The sequence below is a fragment of the Tinamus guttatus genome, unplaced genomic scaffold (assembly GCF_059628265.1).
Source record: "Tinamus guttatus ecotype Peru unplaced genomic scaffold, ASM5962826v1 Tinamus_guttatus_pri_ptg000007l, whole genome shotgun sequence".
Taxonomy (NCBI): Eukaryota; Metazoa; Chordata; class Aves; order Tinamiformes; family Tinamidae; genus Tinamus; species Tinamus guttatus.
Window position 1 is genome coordinate 1,185,062 of NW_028288541.1, and position 19,695 is coordinate 1,204,756.

Below are 19,695 nucleotides of genomic sequence, written 5' to 3' on the forward strand. Positions count from 1 at the left end.
TTTCCTCTGCTCGTGGCCTGGCTCCTTTTCAAATTCCCGGAGAAAAGTATTTATCTGCTTTATGAATGATGACATCCGGCCAAACCCCAGACATGCCATCGCGTCTGACCAAGCGCAGCCGTCTATCACAGCCCTCATATCACTATTGCTAAGCTGGCAGCGTGACAGCACGCAGGGCTGGGGAAGTGGCTCCCACCAATCTCTCCAGAGGAGAGAGTCAAGGACTTTTATTAATTAGCATTTTGAATTGTAGCTAATAAATACCCCTGGAGCATTCAGGCTGGAATACGGAACACAACAGAGACGTCCTTGAGACACTGGCGTTTTGCTGCCGGGGACAAATGGACAAAAGTCACCTGCTAATTCCTGCACACCCGCCTCTCCTGCCAGGAGAGGGGCCAGCAGATGGAGGCAGCTCGACCCTCTCTCGGATTCAGTGTTGTATCCCTGGTTCGCCTGGCCAGCCCGGCCCACGCTCCCAAACACAGAGCGACCACCGCGCGCTCCGCGCGCACCCCGGAGCTGCTCGGCAGCGCACAGGATGCTGCAGGAGGTACCCGAGCACAGCCCCAGCGACAGACACGCTCCTCGGGACGATGCTTTGGGCCGCTGCCTCTTTTCTCCGTCCTCCGTGCGCTGCGGGGGAGACACAGTGCACAGAGCAAGGCGGCAATGTGGACATGCGCAGCCCACTAGCAGCAACAGCTCCGCGCACAGGCGAGCGCGGCGCGTGCACCATTCATGGGGTGGCCCTAGGGTGTCCGGGGGGCTCCACACCTAAATTCGCTCCTCGTTCTGGCTACAGCCTTCGCCTTGCCTGGTTTCAGGCCAGCACCTGGCTTGGTCTACAGGATCAAAGTACCCATAAAAACGGGCGCAAGACTGAAAGGGGGCACCCAGGGGCTGCTAACACTGCAGCATATCCCCATCCAACGTCCTTGCACGCTCATCCTTCTCCTGGTGGCTGCTGCCTTAGCTGACAGACACGGGCAGGGTGGCAGGTTAAGTGGCAGGCGCTGGCCAGAGCAGGATGGATGAGGACGCCAGCCGACAGCTCGTGATTAGTTAATGGGCTCCGGGGCCCGCGGAGCAATTTCATCAAGCGACTGCTCTCTGTGCAAGGAAGGACGACAGGCCAAGTGAGGGGAAATGGGAGCCAGAAGAGCAAAATGGGGAGGGGGGCAGAGGGGAATTAAGTGGGTGCATAAAAAAAAAATTAAAATCCAGGGAAATGATATCATCCACACAAGCAAAGCACTTATCTGGAGACCTTAAAGACTCAGCGTTCATTCTCAGAGAACAACAACAAAATCCCGTTATCTACTTCCACACACCCTTCCAATACAGAATGATGTCAAATCAATTTACTGCCTTCCCTTGCACAATTAATCAAGCCTCTTCCATTGCTCAACCTTTGGTAGAGCTGCACATCGTGTCACATGCAGCATAAGAACAGAGAGCAGCATAGCAGGAGGCAGAGGCGTGGGTCAGATTTATGCTGCTGGTGATTAAGAAGAGATGGGTGGCTCCTGTCCAAAGCAGCTCATAGTCACAAGACTTATAACCACACAGGGTTGTGTAAGGCACGCGAGATTCCTTGCAAACGTTCCTTGTTTTGAATGGAAAGCAAGAGTCAGGAGTATGTTATGGATGGCTCACAGAACTGGCTAAGGGAAGGAGCCCTTCAAACGAGGCAGAGGCTGTTAGGAACTGAAGTCAATTCTAACTTAGCAGTTCCCATGTGAAACGAGGCTTTTCAGACTGACCATGTTTTTAGTAGCAGTACGTACAGGACTGTGGCAGGCTCAGGGGAGAAACCAACCTTACATGGGATTCTGGAGAAGCACTTCCACTTCCCCACTGGAGAAGACTAAGCCTGGAGTCAGTTGAGCAAGACGTGTCCAGGTGAAATTGCACAGCCCCCTCTCCAAGGATATCTTGGAAGCATCCACATCCCAGACCCGTGAGTTGTGAAGGGATCTGACTATGGACGCCAGACTCGCTCACAGAGGCCGGGCACCCCAAAGCGGTTTGCTTTTCTTTGCTGCCCCAGCAGTAGTTCAGAGGAGCTGCTGCCCAATCAACTTACTCTTTGGGGGGAGTCAAATCGTCAGGTCTTGTCTCAAAGAACTGAAGAACCTCCTCACACTGAGAGATGTAGGGAGGTAGCTGGATCAGAGCCTGTGGATGAAACAGAGACACTGATGACACGAAGCACAGCTCTCAAGGAACCAAAATCACAAGGGACAAAGTCACAATGCTGAAAGACTTGGCACATGCCCAGGCCCCAGCAAACAAGGTGCACAGAGCCATGGAGGACAACACGCACCAGCTTGGAGCAAGCCACACACAGCTGGACACCAGCTACCAACTCGAGGAATAAGCAGAGGCTTCCCAGGTCCACCTAGGGCTGCTCTGGTCTGTTGGACAGACACATCCTTGCAGCGCAGGAGTCCGGGGCTGCCCATCCTGACCAGCACTGCCCAAGCAAAGCAGGGCTCTGCTTCCCACTGCTCCCAGCCACGCTGTGTGCACAGAGCTGTTTTTCTTTCCTCCAGAAAGGATAAGCACTTCATACACAGCACCTTCTCACTCCCATCAGTTCTGACTGTCACACCACAGCAATTGTCTATCGGGCAATGATGACTTCGGAGGAGGCAGAGAGAGGAGGAAGGAGAGGCAAGAGAGTGGGGACCAGCTTGCCAGGGCAAAGGCTGGAAGGAGGCTTGTGCTGATGGCAGGAGTCCTAAGCTGCCTCTGCACCTCCTCTTTCCCTTCAAGGAAGCCTTTTGCAAAAAGACAGGCTTTGAAGGTGAGACTTACACGGTTAGAGTGAGAGCGACTACACAGCAGGGCCTGGGGATGTTGGAAGGCAATGCCTGAAACAACAGTATTTGCTTTGGGACAGGGCCATTGCAATGCCTTTCGATTCGGGCTGTAGGTGAGGAGGGCAGACTGTGCTGGAGAGTGGCATGGGAGCACACAGCAGTGCAGAGTACACTGCTCTGATTTCAGTGCATTGGGGAGTACAAAGACCATGGTAGAGGTGACTGCAGAAAGTTAAAGAAGGAGGAAGATTTTGGAGCAGGAACCAGTGCTGCAGCTCTGCATGCCAGGCTGCAGTAGATATTTGACCAGTTTCCTATATAATTCCTTCTCCCTTCTACTTGCTGTCACAGCAGTCTTGTGACACAAGCATGGCCAAATCTCTGCTCATTTCTGTACCAGAAACAAAGCCACAAATGCAAAGCCCTGGGGTTACCACACATATCAGATGTGGCTCCACACTGACCTAATTGCGGGCCCCCAAAAGCCCTTCCAGCCATTCACTGCACAGTCAGGCACTGCCAACACAGCAGACAGCCACACCACTAATCAGGGGCCCACAGTAATCCAGATCATGTGAGAAATGGCAGAGAAAAAAAGCTACTTGCTCCCTGGCTTTCAGGGACACAAACGGCTATCTAGCAGACCAGGTTTTCATGGATGTCATTTCTACATAGAAAAATACATATGGCCATGGATGTCTCTCGCAAGACTTTTTTCTGGAGGTCTGCCCAGGCTTCTAAGGGGAGAGCATCACGCCACCACGACTCTTTCATCTACAATCAAATCAAGGCTTCCTCAAAATCCTATACTGGAGAAAGGCAGTTCCCTCATTCGGGGAAAACGTAGGACACAGAGAACAAACAGGAGCAATAGGGAAAAATTTTAGACCTCTGTTGCCTCTCCTCGCTGCCTAGTCAGTCTCATGGAATAACGAGTCCTTTAAAAACTCAGCTTGGAATGGGTTACTCTTACCAGCTTCGACCATTTTGCTCCTTTTCTGGGACCTTATTTTGAATTGCCCAGGTTGTCAGTATGGAGGGAGCCAGAATGGAGCCCTTCTCCACGTCCTGCAAGAGCACTGCCTGACAAAAGCAGTCATTCTTACTATCACTTTCCCACTTCCAGAAGAAAAAGCAAAACCTTTCCAATGCAGTATTTTGTAGGAAATTTTTTTCAACATTTTCATTTACCTCTCAATTCTAAGTAAGGCCCATGCACTGCAAGCTAGAAGAGGTTTTGCATTTTTTTTGCCTGAGGGTAGATTCCCACAGCACGTGCACAATGCATCTCCGGCAATAAATACGCCAGGGAGAGTTGGCAGTGGCTCTGCAGTGCAACCTGTGGCACTACATGCCCACGAGGAGAAGTTTCTCTGCTCCCTCTCCCTCTCTGCTTATTCCAGGTTTCTAAGGCTGTTTGGTCCCACATCCACCTTCCATCTCAGCAGCAGCATTAGAGCTAAGTAGCAGAAATGGGAAGGCCTGGCATGGGAAGGCATTTTATTACTTGGTAACGCATTAACGGGAGGAGGAGAGAGTTGCTCTTTACGTGAGTCATATAACAGCAGCCATTATGTTCCAGTTGTTAAGTCAAATGGATTCATTATATTCATGCCATTAATGGCATCATTCTGAAGCAGACAGCTACAGCGTCTTATCGCTCAGGGACTTTAGCCACTCTAAAATACAATTTATGGCTGTGCGTGTCTGCATGTTGCTGGCATATTTGAGTGACTCAGAAAACAAGGGGCCGACCACACTTGTCTGGAGCCAAGCAGCACCCCGAGCTTCACCCAAGCTCCTTGCTGCTGGGACCACTGCTTCCCAGCACACCTTGTACCACTTTGCCAAGCTAAGTCCTGGGCCACAGTCACTACTATGGTACCCGAGCACCTTCCATACCTAAGGAATACGACTAGCATTTCACCGTTTCTCTGTCTTCTCCCTGGAGCAGAGCTAGGCCGTCCTGCACGCAGCATGTGCAGGGCTCTGGGCCCCCAGCGCTCATCACACGGAACGAAAGCAGACTCAGCGGGAGGCCGCCTCGCCACAGAAGTACAAGGACAAGGTTTTACGGTGGGATAGTGCATGCTTCCCGTTTTCCCAGTGCTGCCACACAGCTGAGTTCTGTCAGCAGAACAGGACGTAGCCTCATCCAAGCGGTGCCATCTGCCTGAAGCCAGGGACGTGCCCTTACCTTGCAGTACTCATCAATAGGTATCAGCCGCTTGACCGCGACATCTCGGATGTGACTTCGGCGGAAGAGGATCTTCCCTGAAACAGGAGAAACGAACACAGAAGAGCTGGTCAGCAAGATGCTTCTGTTCACATATCATCTCTTTTGAGCCTCTTTGTCAAGATCTGTTCCCTCCATGCTCTGATCTAGCCAACAGTACCTTACCTATCACAGCACCTTACCTATCACAGCATCCCTTCCTTCCTATGGATTAAAGACCTTATTAAAGCATATTTAAAATGGCAAGCCTATTTAGGGGGAGGGATAGGGAGAAGGGAACAATTATCAGCAAGCTACATTCCCGTCTTCCCTCATCACTAGGGTTTCCCTTCACAAGGTGGACACGGGGGAGCAGCTCCCATCAAAGCAAGTGCCTGGCACCTCACAGACTGCTGGATGCAAACCCAGAGGCTGCAGGGACTAGAGTCATGGGTGTACAGGTCAAATGGAAGCACTTGTCCGAAAAGCAAAGTGACTCTGTGGACCTTAGCCTCGTTGCAGACCCCAACTACTGAGGTATTCAAACCTAGCGTGGACAGAAGCCAAGTCAGAGGGCATCTCTGTGTGCAGCTCCACTGCTGAATCAGTCATTGAAGCCACAGCCTTAGGATTGCAGCTCTGAGTCAGACCTATAGGATTTTCCTTCCTGTCTGGGGTTTATTTTTACTGTCCATTAACGGAATCCTCTTGTCACTCTATTTCCTCCTCCCTTACTTGCGGTACCAGCCTGTTGCCTTTGAAGTCTAATGAGTCCTAAATGCTTCAAGCTGCCTTCACAGAGAAGAGCCTCTCTGGCATTTAATGAGACAAAAGCCATTAACAGACAGGGAAAAACATACACATATAGATTGAGTGATCAAAAGGGCTGGTACACGGTAGGATTTCAGACAGGCACTTTCCAAAGAACAGGAACATAAACCAGCACTGCTTTGTGATACAACAACCTAAAAGATGTCGCAGGGAGAGGGTAACAAAGTTTCCTCAATTTCGTCCTGACAGTTTTTATACACCCAGAGAGAGTGACAGGGAAGCAGCTGTCCCTGCTTGGATTTCTAACCACAACATCATACTCACTGAGACCGATGCGTCTGTCCATGTAAGCCCTTCCCTTGCGAGGGTGCAACAGTGGGCAACCCGGAAGCCAAACTCTTCTTGTAACCAAATATCGACACATCTCTGTGCAAAGAGTATCAGGAAAGAAAAAAGCTCCCTGGAGAGCTACATACCTCTTCGTTGTACCAGAACTAGCTTCAACCACCATAAGCCTTCACAGAAGCCAAGGCATTGAGGAAACCAGGGTGACATCGAGATAACTTGTGAACAGCACGTGTGGAAAGGATCACGTCTATCACAATTTTCAAAACCAGGGATCTCTACTCTGCTGCTCTATAAATTGTCCAGGAACAGGAACATGCACGACTCCTGCAGCTGCAGCTTGCAAATACTTTTTTTTTTTAAGCAGAGATGAACTAAAACAATCCACTTAAGCGTGCAAGAAACATGAATCAGAACTTTATGGAGGAGCCAAATCTCCAATTAGCCTCAGTTAATGTTGAATGCCTTCGAAACTGGACTGTCAAAGGGAGCACATAACACTCAGTCAGAATGAGCCCTATACTTGCCCTCCAGTGTAATTCAAAGGGTCAAACTGTCTCATACCAGAGGGATTGCTTCTCATTTCTGTCATGCTGACAGCGAGGGGCTGAGATGTTCATGGTGGGAAACGCTGTGCTCTGAAACGCATTCCATGTCTGGCAGTCTGCACAGTGCAGTGAAACAAAAGATGCTCTTCTGTGCAATCTGCCCTTTTGTTTTTGAGGATCAATAGCCTGGGAACAGAACTTGTCTGGAAAGACTACGCGGGAAAGGGACCAACAACCAGCTCAAAGCTCCTTTCCTTGCTTCTAGCAACTATTTTCCAATACGCAAGCAAATAATGGAGCGATTTTCCCTCTCACAAGGAACCGTCGTGAACTTTCTGCATGGTTTTCTATCTGAACAAAGATTTTTTTTTAAAAAGATGAATAGATCACAGTAATTCTTTGCCAGTTGTAAGGAATAGCTGTATTGTTTTTAAGTGTGCCAAAATGAAATCACTGATGGGCGAGAACATTATAAATTTCTAAAATATTAAGCTCAGAGTGTGGGAATACTTAAACATTTAATGAGCAGATGGTAGTGAATAATAATAATAAAGGATTATAGTTATGCAGAATAAATATATCATAACAAATGAAATGATCTTAAATTAGCTCAGGCACTGAAAATATAAACCAACAAGAAATCCAATTCCCTGCTTGATTTACTCTAGGGCTAATACTTGTCAACAAGAATGTTTATTTTGTAACAAAAAGCTGTTTTTTAGGAAAATGCCTAATTAACAAAAACTGTAGATCCTCCCAGTACTTCCAGATACGGCTATAAAAGCTTTACTTGAAGAGCAATCAAGCAGGAAACAACTTTTTTGTTTCTTGAAAGGGAAGGATGGACAACGCTGTGTCAAGGGGGTGCAAAGGTAAAAACCTTGGGCACATCCTCCTGCAGCCGCATCTGCAAAACAGGAGTGACTGCTGCCACTGGAGCTTTTCACATGGCTTAAGACTACCTAATGCAGGAGAAATGCTTGATGTCATTCATCCTGTATCCACAGCCTTCATTGCTTTAGCTCCAGGGATCCAGTGAAGGCAATGGTGCCAATCACCCACATCTGTTTCTAAGCATCTTCTGCTTTCTACACTTTTTTGGCTGCCTCTGGGAGCCTGTAACAACTCTTAGCCTGGTATTCAGCAGGAGGAAGAAACATCAGCACCAAAAGATGCCAGTAGAAAAGGGGGAAAGTCCCTGGGGCTGGGTTCCTTTCAGCAAAGTCTCCCAGTCCCACAGTAACTCTGCGGCACGAGAGACGCAGAGCTGCAGCAAAGGGAGCACAGACGTTGCAGCCTTCAAGTTACCCAGTGAGACAAGGACAACAGCAATCGTGATGCGGCCATTCGGCTCCCTGGCTGCAGCCTGCCTGCAAACTCAGCCAAAATTACTCCAGTAACCACCACCGCCTCGACCTTCTGTGTAAGAACATCCCAGGATGATATTCACTTCAGTTACTGTTTAATCCTAACATCCTCATAGCCATGCTCTTACCCTCAGCATCAGCCTCAGTAAGAGAAATGCAAAGAGGAAAACTGGGAGGAAGATAATTTGGCAGGTCGCTCTCATTAGTGGTTTTCTTTTATCAGTTGTAAGGACGTACTGCTGCAGAAGCCACCTCACTACCTTCCCACAACTCAACACCCAGAAAACTGAAAGGAAATGATTATATTTTCATGTTTACCTATGTAAAAGGTTACGCATTCGCATCAGGGCAATGAGTCTCCTCTCCGTTAGCACAAGAAAATGCAGTAAAACACACTGTCCTTCATCCACACAAAGCTGAGAGAAGTGGACTGAACTTTTATCACATAGGAATGTGCCAAGTAAGTTGATTTTGGAAAAAGAAGATGGAGGAAAGGCATCATACAGACTCACTGCCTCAGGGCAAAGTACTCCACACTACAGGACATACTGCTTGCTGTCTGGATCCTAAAAACTAGAAAAAAAACTACAGGAAAGAAGTGAGGAGGACAGTGGGCCTGAAGACACTCTGCATGCACATTCCAACTTTGAAGGTGTCCTTTCTTTGGTTTTACATGTTATACAACACTTTACTCTGGCAAATACATTTATGGAGTGCTACAGTACATTCATATAACTAGAGCTGCACTAAAGCATTGCACCTGCTTTGATTTACATCTCTTACTGCCTCTCGGAGCAGCAGTGAGGTGTTCTGCAAGTATCTGATTTGTAAGCATTACCTGGGAGTGCTGCTGTTCTCCACCAGCAGCACTTTCACTGGAGAAGCCTGGCCAGCACAACTCACCCTTCACAGTTCAAAGGTATAAAAGCAAAAAGAAGAGTACTGAAATCAATGCAACTCCTTAAAGAAAAAAAAATCAAAGCAAATGAAGCCTCTCTCCACTGATCTTCAGTGCAACACTGGGAGGACATTCCCTGTGATATCTCCCCTTGTATCACATTTCATATACCTATTGATTGGTTACAGCTGCTGGGCAGAATTAGGCAAGGCAGATCGGTTTATTATTGTAGGGTTGCTTTGGAGTAACAGGGATTAGTTTTATTTAGAAAAAGAGTAAACTACCAGAAATATTTACCCCAAGAGGACATCAGAGTCTAAATCAAATTTTGTCACCCAAAAATAATAAAAATACATAGCTCTTTATGCAGCGCTTTCCCAAAATTCTCCAGGTCCTTTAGTCATGACCCAGGAGCATGGGGGCAAGTGCAGGATCTCAAATCCTGGAGTATCAAAGCAGCAGGAGCCTCGTCTCCTGCTTCCTTCCGCTGACCCCAGCATTTGTTTATTCATTTTATCTGTGTTGACCCTGGTTTGTTCGTCAAACTAACCAGCTGGCTGGACGAACGCTTCTCTGGCGGGGGCAGCCGTGCGTAGCCCCCCCGAGGTGTCTCTGATGGACCAAGCCCTCATGGGACACACTGGGGTCCTCAGTGACAGAGGCAGGGTCAGCACAGCTGGCTCCCAAAGCTGGGAAAATCTAAGCAAAAAAACCCAGCCTACCACAAAGCCAACACCTGGCCACATCTGTAGGACTTCTGAGATGGGAGCAAGCAGCCCATCTCCTCGGCTCAGCAGACAGAGAGCAAATGTGGCAGAGACTTGGAAATCCAGCTATGGACCCTCAGCTAATTCCTGCTCTTTTCCTTGCCCTGTTTGACCTCCTCCCTCCCTCCTCTTCGAACCCATCCGACAGGATCTTGCCAGCTCCGACGCCTGCTTTGTTTCTGCGGCTCCATTTCCTTTCTCTAGCAGCAGGCAGCTCTGAATTAATGGGAGGGAGCCGTTCCTGTGCCTTGCCCTACTGGGAGGGGAGCCTGGAAAAACGAGCGTACAGCTCCTGCATGGTGGTGTGAGGCACCATCAGTTCAGCGGACACAGCTCACGGCTTTCTGAGACCCGGTGCCCTCCGCTTACAAAGCTATAGCTGTGTCCCACCACTTCAGCTCCACTCCTTTCTTCTCTTCATCCAGGGCACCCCATCCCTCCACCACTGTTATTTGCTTCCCCCCACTGCACATCAGCAGGAATTCATCCAACAGGATGGATAGCTAGCAAATCCATCCAGAGTGCCCCATAAGTCTCACGCAAGCCAAAGGTGTCGCGTGGCGTGTCCTAGCAGTCCTGCTGCCTGGGGCTCAGCCACTGGACAAGCAGCCAAGTGACCCCTCTGCTACCGGCTGCTGGCCACGCTCCAGAGCTGGATGCTTCCAGCTCCCCTATGCTCACAGCACCTTGGTTGCCTCTTGGGGCTCTGCACAGCAAGACAATGTTTCCAGGCCCAGTTAAATTTTATTTGGAACTGACGGTACCCACCATGAGGCTCCGTCAGCTCCTCAAAGGAGCCCATACTATGTTCTTAATACAACTACAGGTAGTCTTAAGGTAGGAAACAAACCTTACGAGGAGTTTCATCGTCCGCTTGTCCTCTCAACACCTCTTCTTCCCTCCACCTTCCTCAATGGATCAAGGAGAAATAGGTATTCCAGGGCAGAAGCCTCTCTTGTCCTCAGACCTCAGTCTCTTCCCTGTTCATTTGCACATCAGCGTGTTGCCTGGTGGCCAACTGGCCCAAGGCAGGTCACGATGTCTGGCACCCACACCCTGGCACCCTGTCAAGATGCTCTGTCCACCCCCAAAAACTCTTCCAATGCCAGAAAGCTTCTGATCCCCCTGCAGTTGAAGCAACCCCCTTTTGCAGCTGATCAAAGCTGCTTTGCTTTATCTGACAACTGAGCACAAGGGGTGCCGCTTCGGCCATCTCAGCTATTCATCAAGGCCTGCAAAGTGTCACGAGAGGATGGGGAAAGGGCTGATAAGGAATTAGGTCTCCAGCAGCATGAGACAGAGCAGGCAGCCTAAAAGAGGGGTTAATCTCTCCAAACAGACAGGGAGGGTAATAGGACTCACTCCTACGGGAATTCTCCGGGCAGAGCTGAAGTTACACCGGGAAGCAAGGAACAGAGGGAAAGGATGCAGAGGCATTGCAACCAGCAAAATGGTTGAGGATCCTTTTGAGCCAAAGACTGTCACTGGATCTTAATCAAGCTAGAGGGGCAAAGAACCTAAAACACATCACCCTGCTGGTCACAGCCACTAAAGCAGCCAGATATTTCAAGAGTGGAAAAACGTCTGTGCCTCTTGCTTTACCCTGAAGGACTCTCCCCCACTCTCCCCCGCCCCACTGCCTCGGAAAGAATTCACTTCTCTGCACCTTTCAAATCACTTCCAGATTTTCCCTGGCATGGGATCCAAACTCACTTCAAAAAAAGGCAGCCCCAAGTGTGCACATAATCAGTCGCAGCCCACGAAGCAGCCAGCTACGTGGGCTAGTCCTAGGATGGGGAAGCAGGTGTGGGAGTTCTGCACTTCGCACCTCTGGCAAAGCTCTGAACTGTGAGGATACCCCAGCAAAAAAAACAGACGGGGGGACCAGCAAAATGCCTTTGTAGCTGGCCTGGGTATATGATAAGCATGAAGTTGCACATGCCTGAAGCAAAGACAAACGTCTACAGAGCCAGCTCCAAGTACTCCTGTAGTTTGAGATCAAATGGAGGGAGCACAGCTAGTCTTATTTGTGCCTGATATTGAGAGAAATATAGGCAAAACAGGAGATAGGGATATCTCTCCGGTGTTGGATGAGTTGTCCAGAGGATAAACTTAAGAGAGCTGAAGCGTCCATGGAAGAAAAAGAGTAGGAAGACCCCAGGATGCTACTGGTTGTCTTTGATGCCTTTGATACAGGAAAAAGGTTTTGGTCTAGGCTAAAACTGTAAAGTTCTTCAGGGTACCCCTGGGGTGGTTTGCTGAAGCAAGAACAGGTGCTTTTTCTTTCCCACCCAGCTCAGTGGCAAAACTCAGTATCTCGGGTTCCCATCACGGAATGGCAGAGGTTGGAAGGGACCTAGAGATCATTTAGTCCAACCCCCTGCAGAGAACAAGGGTAGAGAGGAAGGCAGAGGAGGAGGGGCAACCTTCTGCCTAGTAAATCCAGGGTAACTCTGGCCATCTCATCACTCTCAGCAGGCTGCCATCATCTTCATGTTCTTGAAAGTGGAACTGCACGGAAAGATGATCCAAAGCCTTCTCCAAAGCCCTATCACAGCTCACCAAAAGAGGAGTTCACTGAGAAATGTAAGAGTTCAGTGGAATAAAACAATCTCAAGGCCTTTCCTCCGAGTGTCTGCAGCAGCTTTCTATGGAGAGAAATTTCAGTTAGCTCATTTAAAGACAGCTTGAGGGTGAGAAGCAGAGCAACTGCTTCAGCACAGTACTCTCCCTGGGGTAATACTGTCTGCACCTTAACAGCATTAGCTGAGGCCCTACAGAAAAGGCAGCTACTGGTTATGGGCTCCGAGCTGGCCTGAGATGGTCCATGCAGCAGCACTGGGGCAGAGCTGCCGTCTTGCTAAAGCAGAGAGCTGTAACTGCTCCATCTATGGGCAACTGCACATGATGGAGCCAGAGGTTCGAACAGCTGGAAAAGGGGTGACTTGCCTTCTCCTCCTTCACAGGGAGCTGTTAGTATCTCCACAGCAGTTCTGGGAGGAAAGTCTCAAGCCATGTGGACAGCACTGATGCCCACCCTGAGCAGGTCAGCATGCTGGAAGGGGGTAGAAAGCAGGCATCCTTCTGCTCTGTAAAGCGATCCCACCAAATCTTTTTCTCCCTCCCTCTCCTTGGGAGTTTGCTATTGTCTGTAAGCTCGAGCTTCCTAAAAAGCAGTTTTACAGCCAACATTAGCTCAGCTTCAGGCAACCCCTCCTTGTGGAGGTTCACATTTCGAGAGAAGCAGACTGGCCAGAATGAGCTCCAGGCCACTTGGGCTGTACAAAGTTTGGAAGGCTCCACTCTCCTTATAAAAGCTGTTTCCTGAAAGATCTGGCAAAGCCCTTATACAACTGGCCCAACTGAGCTCATTTGTTTTCTTAGTTCATTCTTTCCTGGGGTCTCCATACCATCATGTCCCCAGCCAACAAACATGTAACCCTTAGCAGGTCAGCTCCTCCGTGCAAGGGCCGAGCTGCCGGGACTGCCCTGCACAGAGCCCGTCCCTGGCTCCCGAGGCCGGGCCGGAGTCCGCAGCGGATACCATGGTGTGCTGGGGGAGCCAAAGGCATTTCAGAGCGCCATCCTCAACACCCCCCGAGGCTGGGCAGGATGTGTCAGTGGCTCAAAGCCAGCAGAAGTAGCCAAGAGTTCACTTCCAAATTCCCCTATATGGCAGCACAGGATTTGCAGGGACAGTGCTAAGCGCCATAACGTACTGCCAGTCTGAACCTGACAAAACCAAGCTGTGCGACAGGATGAGTTCTGTGCTGACACCCTGGAAAGGAGAACCCCTGGCTCCAAACTCCACTTCTGAGAATTCAGCTTCATAACTTAGAAGAGATGAGTGAGCTGAAGGGCTTCCACCTACAAGAGTATTTTTTGTTGTAATCAGAGACCTACTGCAAAAGCCCCAAAACCTCCAGAAATTTCCAAGTTGAATCTATGAAACAAACAACAGGAACACACAAAGTAACACAAAGTGAACAGCATTCCTTTGGGCTGGATGCTATAACAGAGTAATCACGGGGCTTTCTTCCCATTCCAGGAAACCAGTCTGAGAGACAATCCCAGATGGCATCTCCTCAGGTCGCGGTGCTGACCCTGAGCTTGAGGCTTAGGGGTTTGCTAAGAATGCAGCGGCAGCAGGACGCACAGGGTAGCAGGAGACATTTTTCAGTACTTTGGTGGCCACATTGTCTAATATTACCATAGAACTGGCTTCCCAGAAAGCAACATATTTTCAGTAAGCCCACTGGAGCCAAATCTTCACTAGTAATGAAATTCAGATGCTAAAATTTTGCTAAAAAAGGGGACTGGAAACAAACTACGGTATTCAGAAGCTGAACCTCATCACTGACTTAGCATGTCTAAGTGTACCCCATTACCCCTTGCACAATTAGCAGAGGAAGACCTTAGCCTGTTTGCACTGAATTCTTTCTGAAGGCACATGCAGTCAGAGACAGCCAGTCGGGGTTCAGTTTTAAGCAAAAAAGTTCTACTGCCATCCTGAACCGGGAAGGCCATGAACTGATCCAGAAAGGAACTATACTGTTTTCCACATCCTCTAGCATTGCCAGTAACTACTGAGCGCCTGCTCCTACTCCCAAGTGAAGTCGTCTTTTGGGGGCAGACACAACTTTCAAGCCACCTCACCATGTGGGGCCAGCTGCGTCACCACCACGCTCACGAGGAGGCCACCCCGTTCTCACTCACCTCCTCACCACGAAGAAGATGTGGCAAAACCACCACAGCAGCACTCGCTCTTACCAACTATTGCAAGCCATTCCAGAAATGGTATGTCAAGAAAAAAACACTAATGGAAGCATATTCTAGCAATTTTCTAAGTCAAAGGGTGACCTCTGAAAACTGTATTATTTAATCCTATAGCAGAAAGGAGACTAGGGCAGAAGGACAAAAGTCTGCACACAAACTAAGCTAGCTAGGCAGTACAGAGCATGGCCATCCTACCATCCCCAAACTGCTTTATAACACAAAACTCTGCCTTTTTTTTTTTTTTTTTTTTTTCCCCCCCAGTGCCTTCAACCCCTTATCCTCCAGTGGAAATCCCAGTGACATGACACTTAGCAAAGGGGAACCATTTCAAAAGAAAGAAGAAGAAATAAATACTAAGGAGTGAGTTGCAAGGATCAGTGTTCAGGACAGGCTTCCTGAGCCAAATCACGCCCTTCCAAAAACAGCAGCATTTTGGTGGGAATTCTTCACAAGTGCAACACAGCCAAACTGTAATTCCAATTTTTCCAAGTTATGCCCTTTGCCAATTTGGCTTCCACTTTTCCTCCCCACTCCTTGCTGGCAGGGAAAAATAGTTGAGCAATGACTTTTCCTCTGCACTAATGTCAGGTGTGCTTTGGTTTTCTTGAAGTTTCAATCCCGGGACAAGACAACATCAGAAATACCTCCAAGGGGAATACAGACAATACAGCTCTTACTTGTGAAAGAGGGTAAATTATTTTCTTCATGCCAGTCAAAGAAAAGTAAACCCCCACTAGGCAGCTTTACATTTCTAAAGAAAAAGACATAAAGCAGAACACAGTCCACAGGGCTACATTAAATGGACTTGACAGTCACTGGAAGCCATTATGGTACCATGACATTTCTAAATGCACCCATTAGCTACTTGGGGATGAGGATAAAGACAACTTTGTGGTCAAGTCCATTAGTTATGGGTGTATGAAAAAGCATCAGGGTCTCCTCTGCCTGAGTATTTTTGCCATGTGTTTTTTTCCCCTCTCTCAATAGCAGCATGAAAAGGCAGCTACAAGCAATCCCTAATCCTCAAAAGTTTGGAATGGATCTTTACATTGCTTCCTAGGGACGCAGAAATGCTAAGCTGCATTTTGGGCTGTGGCAGGGCACGCGCCACACCACGCACGTCCTGCCTTGGAGCAACCAGTCCCAAACGTCCCAGGAAGAAGCCATCACTGTCAAACAGCTCCATTTATCATTTGGAATTCAATTTGCTATTTTCTTCTCTCTGCATAGCCCTTGGAGTCACACGTGGCAGGAAAACCAGCCTGCAAACAGTTCCCGGGGAGCCTCCTCACCGTCTGCAGTGCTACGCTAGCCAAGCACTGGGCCCCTTTCTAACAAATATAAATGTTTTAATGGGCACAGTGCTGACCAAATAACTTGCTACTACTATGATGGTTCAAGAGGTAAGATATAAAGCAGGTGTGTGGGCATATATACTAGGGAAAACGAATTGTCATGCCAAAACCAGCATCGTCTTTGCTGGAGCCCATTGCTCCTACCTGGCAGGAAAGGGATGATCCTTTGCTTGGGGTCCTTCTGACCTCCTTCCATTGGAAACTTGTCCAGCATTTGCATCTAAAAAAGGAAATGCAAGAGGTGATTAAAGTCAGTGATTAGCTGGAGCACCACAGGGCCCCTCTCCTCAGCAGGAGGGAAGGCAGAACAGCACAGGCCTCAGATGTTTGCATCTAACACTGCTGCTCGGGTCGCAGTGACCCGCGGCACCGCGAGCACAGCGGAGCCCGCTGCAGGACACTGCACATCCAAAGCAGCCACAGAAACATGGGCTCTTACCAGTGTTTTCCCCAGTTTCCTCTCTTTTCAAGGTCCAAGACATTTTTCCCCACTGATGGTGCTTACAACTATCATTTTGTGCATCACGGGCACTTAATGTAACCTGCATTTCTATAACTATTGGGTTTCAGCCCAATTTGCTTCAAGCACTAAGGCTCAGAAACTTCTCCAAAACACATAGTTTAGGCTTATTAGCTCAAGCATAGCACAACACTGACACAGTTCCTGGACTACAGCTAACTTGGACTCAAAGCACATGCTCATGTTTGCTTGCAAAACACCACAAAGATATGCCTTGAGTTTGGGGAAGCCTTTGGTTATGCAAGGCTGGAGGGGCTGTTTTATGGGATTTTCAGCATTAAACAAACAGTTCCCTGCTTGGTGCGACTGTAGGGGACTGCGCTCAGCAAGTCTGGTCTTTCCCAGTGCTCACAGTCTCTTAGGACTCTTCTCCTAAGCACAAGACCTCAGGCAAGGAATTTTATCTGTCGATGCAGCTGGAGTCATAACGTCTCCCTCAGCAAAGCTTGCTGCTAATCAACTCCCCCTCTCATCAGGGGTCTGCACTGCTGCTTCAGGGCATGCACACAACTATCTGGGCCTCCAGCATCCACAGGGCTTAACACCTAAGTCCTGGCAGGATCCACGTCTTCAGCATTTCCTTTGCTCCATCTTGCCAGGAGGCACCACCTGGATCGGGCTTTGCACTTAACGTGAAGCTGAAGAGGAGGAGGAGGAGGAGGAGCACAGCCATGCATCCAGCAGCACCACAACTCCCTCCCAGCCAGCTCCCTGCTTGGCACACTGCTTTTCATAACTCTTCTTTGGCACCTATTTTTCACCTGCCTTTTATAGGGGGCGACCTGCTGCTAGCCGAGGGCTGTGGATTCCTCTACTGCTAGGCACAATCTTGCTTTGAGTGCTGCGATAACAACGTTAAGTCTTTTTTCATCCATATAACCTTCTGCACTCCTGCTTTGTCACATGCAATACGTGCCTTTTATTTTCTCTGCTCTCAAAAGGCACTTGAAGTTTGCAGGAGAGGGGGCAAGAGCAAGGAAGGAGGCATTTTTCCTAGGATATTTCAAGAAAAAACATAAACCACCCCCAACACGTACAAACACAACGGGGAGGAAAAAAAAAAGAAAAAAAAAGAAACTCTCAAACACATCTCAAAAGCAGGATGAGACTAAGCACAAACAGACAGTGTTTACAGCTTCTTTTCAATACAAATTTTGAAGCGTTTGCAACAAAGAGAATGAATCCAGACTCAGCAATAACGAGACTGCTCTGACGTTACTGGAAGCCACAGACGGAGCCTGGCCGGGACAGGGAGAGGCCGAGTCACCGCAGGCTGCGGTGGCCAGCACCGTTTCACCAGAGCTGTGGGCACGGAGCGTCCTCCTGTCCATCCCCTGGGCCGGGAAAAGGGAGGATTACACAGGAGACGCAGGGCACTGCATGGCACCCATGTGCAAGAGGAGCCTAAATGACTCTGAGCCCACTCTGCCTCTTGGAAAGGATTTGGTAAAGCTTGTGACCGATGAAGGACGAGCAAAACAAGTCACAAATACTACACATCTGATGACTGTTAAGCAACGCAACACTTGAGTCATGGGAAGCTTTCCCCTCCCCTGATTTTTGAATGTGACCTGAGGATTTCTCACTCCTGGGAGTACTAACAGACTCCAAGGCACAAGCAGTGCAAGCTGCATTTTCTCCCCTACACACGTGCTTGGACACAAGGTTCTTGCAAAATCAGTGACATTCTTTGCAGAGCTCCCAACCATGTGATCCCACCAAAGCAACCCAGGACTTCAGCTTGGGAAGTTCCCCATTTCCTGCCTTTTTTTAAAGGCTGAAGGTGGCTGCAGAGCAGGACATGAGCGCATTGGTGCTCTGCAGCACATCTTGCCACTCCGCTGGGAACACCGGCCCAGCCCAGCGTGGCCCCAGCAATGCTGGGAAGGAGGAGAAAGGTGGGGAAAGCAGCAAGCTGGAAGGGCAGAGCACGTGGGCACCCGGCCAGCCCGGCTGCCACATCCCACAGCACCGGAGACAGTGGCCAAGGACAGTGCCCCCGCTTACTAGACCCAAGCTGGTGGTTGAAGCAAAGCTAAAATCTCCCTCTCAAGCAAACGAGGCCAGAGCTGGCCCTAAGCACGGCGGGCAGCCTGTGCAAGCAGAGCCCACGTCTGCAGAAATCCATCCGCTTGGTCACGGGCTGACAGTCCCATCATCACAGCCCAACGTGACCGAACGCTGCAGCAGGGACCAGCATCTAACAGCAAGGGGAAAAAGTGAAATTTGGAGTTGAGAGGTGCCACCGAGAGGAACCCAGGCACCAGGTTTGCTAAGTTTCAACGCTTCTTGCACCCTTTCCAGCCCATCGTGCCCCTGTGGAGTTTGAAGGATGGGGATCAGCAATTACAGAGTCTTGCCAGGAGCCAGACGGAGCATCCTGCCCTGCTAGTGGGAAAACGCGCAGCCACCCCACGAGCCATGATGTTGATAGTGAGGAGGGATGCCCAGACACGCATCAGAAGATGAGCTACAGAAACCAAAGCGTGCCAAGGCCTGGCAGGCAGGTTTCCTCGCAAGGTGCCCTTCTGCAAGGCCCCACAGGGAAGCAAACGCCGCAGCAGACCTGGAATTTTGGAACCAAGGAGGTCGGTACGGGGAGACTCCTGCAAATCATGTCAACAGCAAGGGTTTGCAGCCAAGCTCTGCACGAGGCTGATCACATCACAGTCTCCAACGGGAAAACTGCCCAGACATCCAAGCTCCTGGGGAGAGGGGAGAACAGGCAGACGGGAGGCAGGCAGACAGGGACCCCTTCAAGGCACGGGATGCAGCAAGGAGGCCGAGAGCCAGTCTCGCTGTCGGCAACGCGAGCAGCCAGGTCAGTCACAAAAACGAAGGAAACGGAAGAAACAATAATCCTATTGTTTTCCCTCTCCAGAATGATTTAAAAATATCTCTGAAAGAATCTCTCTCTCTCTTTTCTTTTCTTTTTTTCTTCTAAGAGTTAAAGTGGATGCAGTTTAAAGCACTTTGGCTCCAAGTGCTGCCTCAGGTCCCTCACTGCTTGCTCGGCAGCCCTGGATCCCTATCGCACGGCGCCCAGGCCCCGGTGCCTCAGTCAGGAGCCCGGCACTGATGCCCTGGAGAGGCAGCAGCCTCCGAACCGGGCTCCTCCCAACAGCAAGTCAGGGCAGGGCAAAGAGCCAAGTTTCTCCTGTTATTGCTCCTATTCCCATGTATCTTATGTTTGCAATTAGCTATATTTCTTATTAACCCAGAAATGTCTGCATGGTACCTTGTCTCTGGAATTAGCACGGAGGCTCCTCTGCGACCTGCTTGTTCCCGCTTCTCCCCGTGGCTGT

At 49.4% G+C, this 19,695-nt stretch overlaps 1 protein-coding gene across 1 annotated transcript in view; it reads right to left on the reverse strand.

Annotated features, from left to right (window-relative positions):
* SH3PXD2B (SH3 and PX domains 2B) overlaps nucleotides 1–19,695 on the reverse strand; it is a 74,032-nt gene that overhangs the window by 23,639 nt on the left and 30,698 nt on the right. Inside the window, 3 exon segments of the mRNA XM_088521385.1 lie at nucleotides 2,090–2,181; nucleotides 5,026–5,102; nucleotides 16,015–16,090. Coding sequence (XP_088377511.1) covers nucleotides 2,090–2,181; nucleotides 5,026–5,102; nucleotides 16,015–16,090 — 245 coding nt within the window.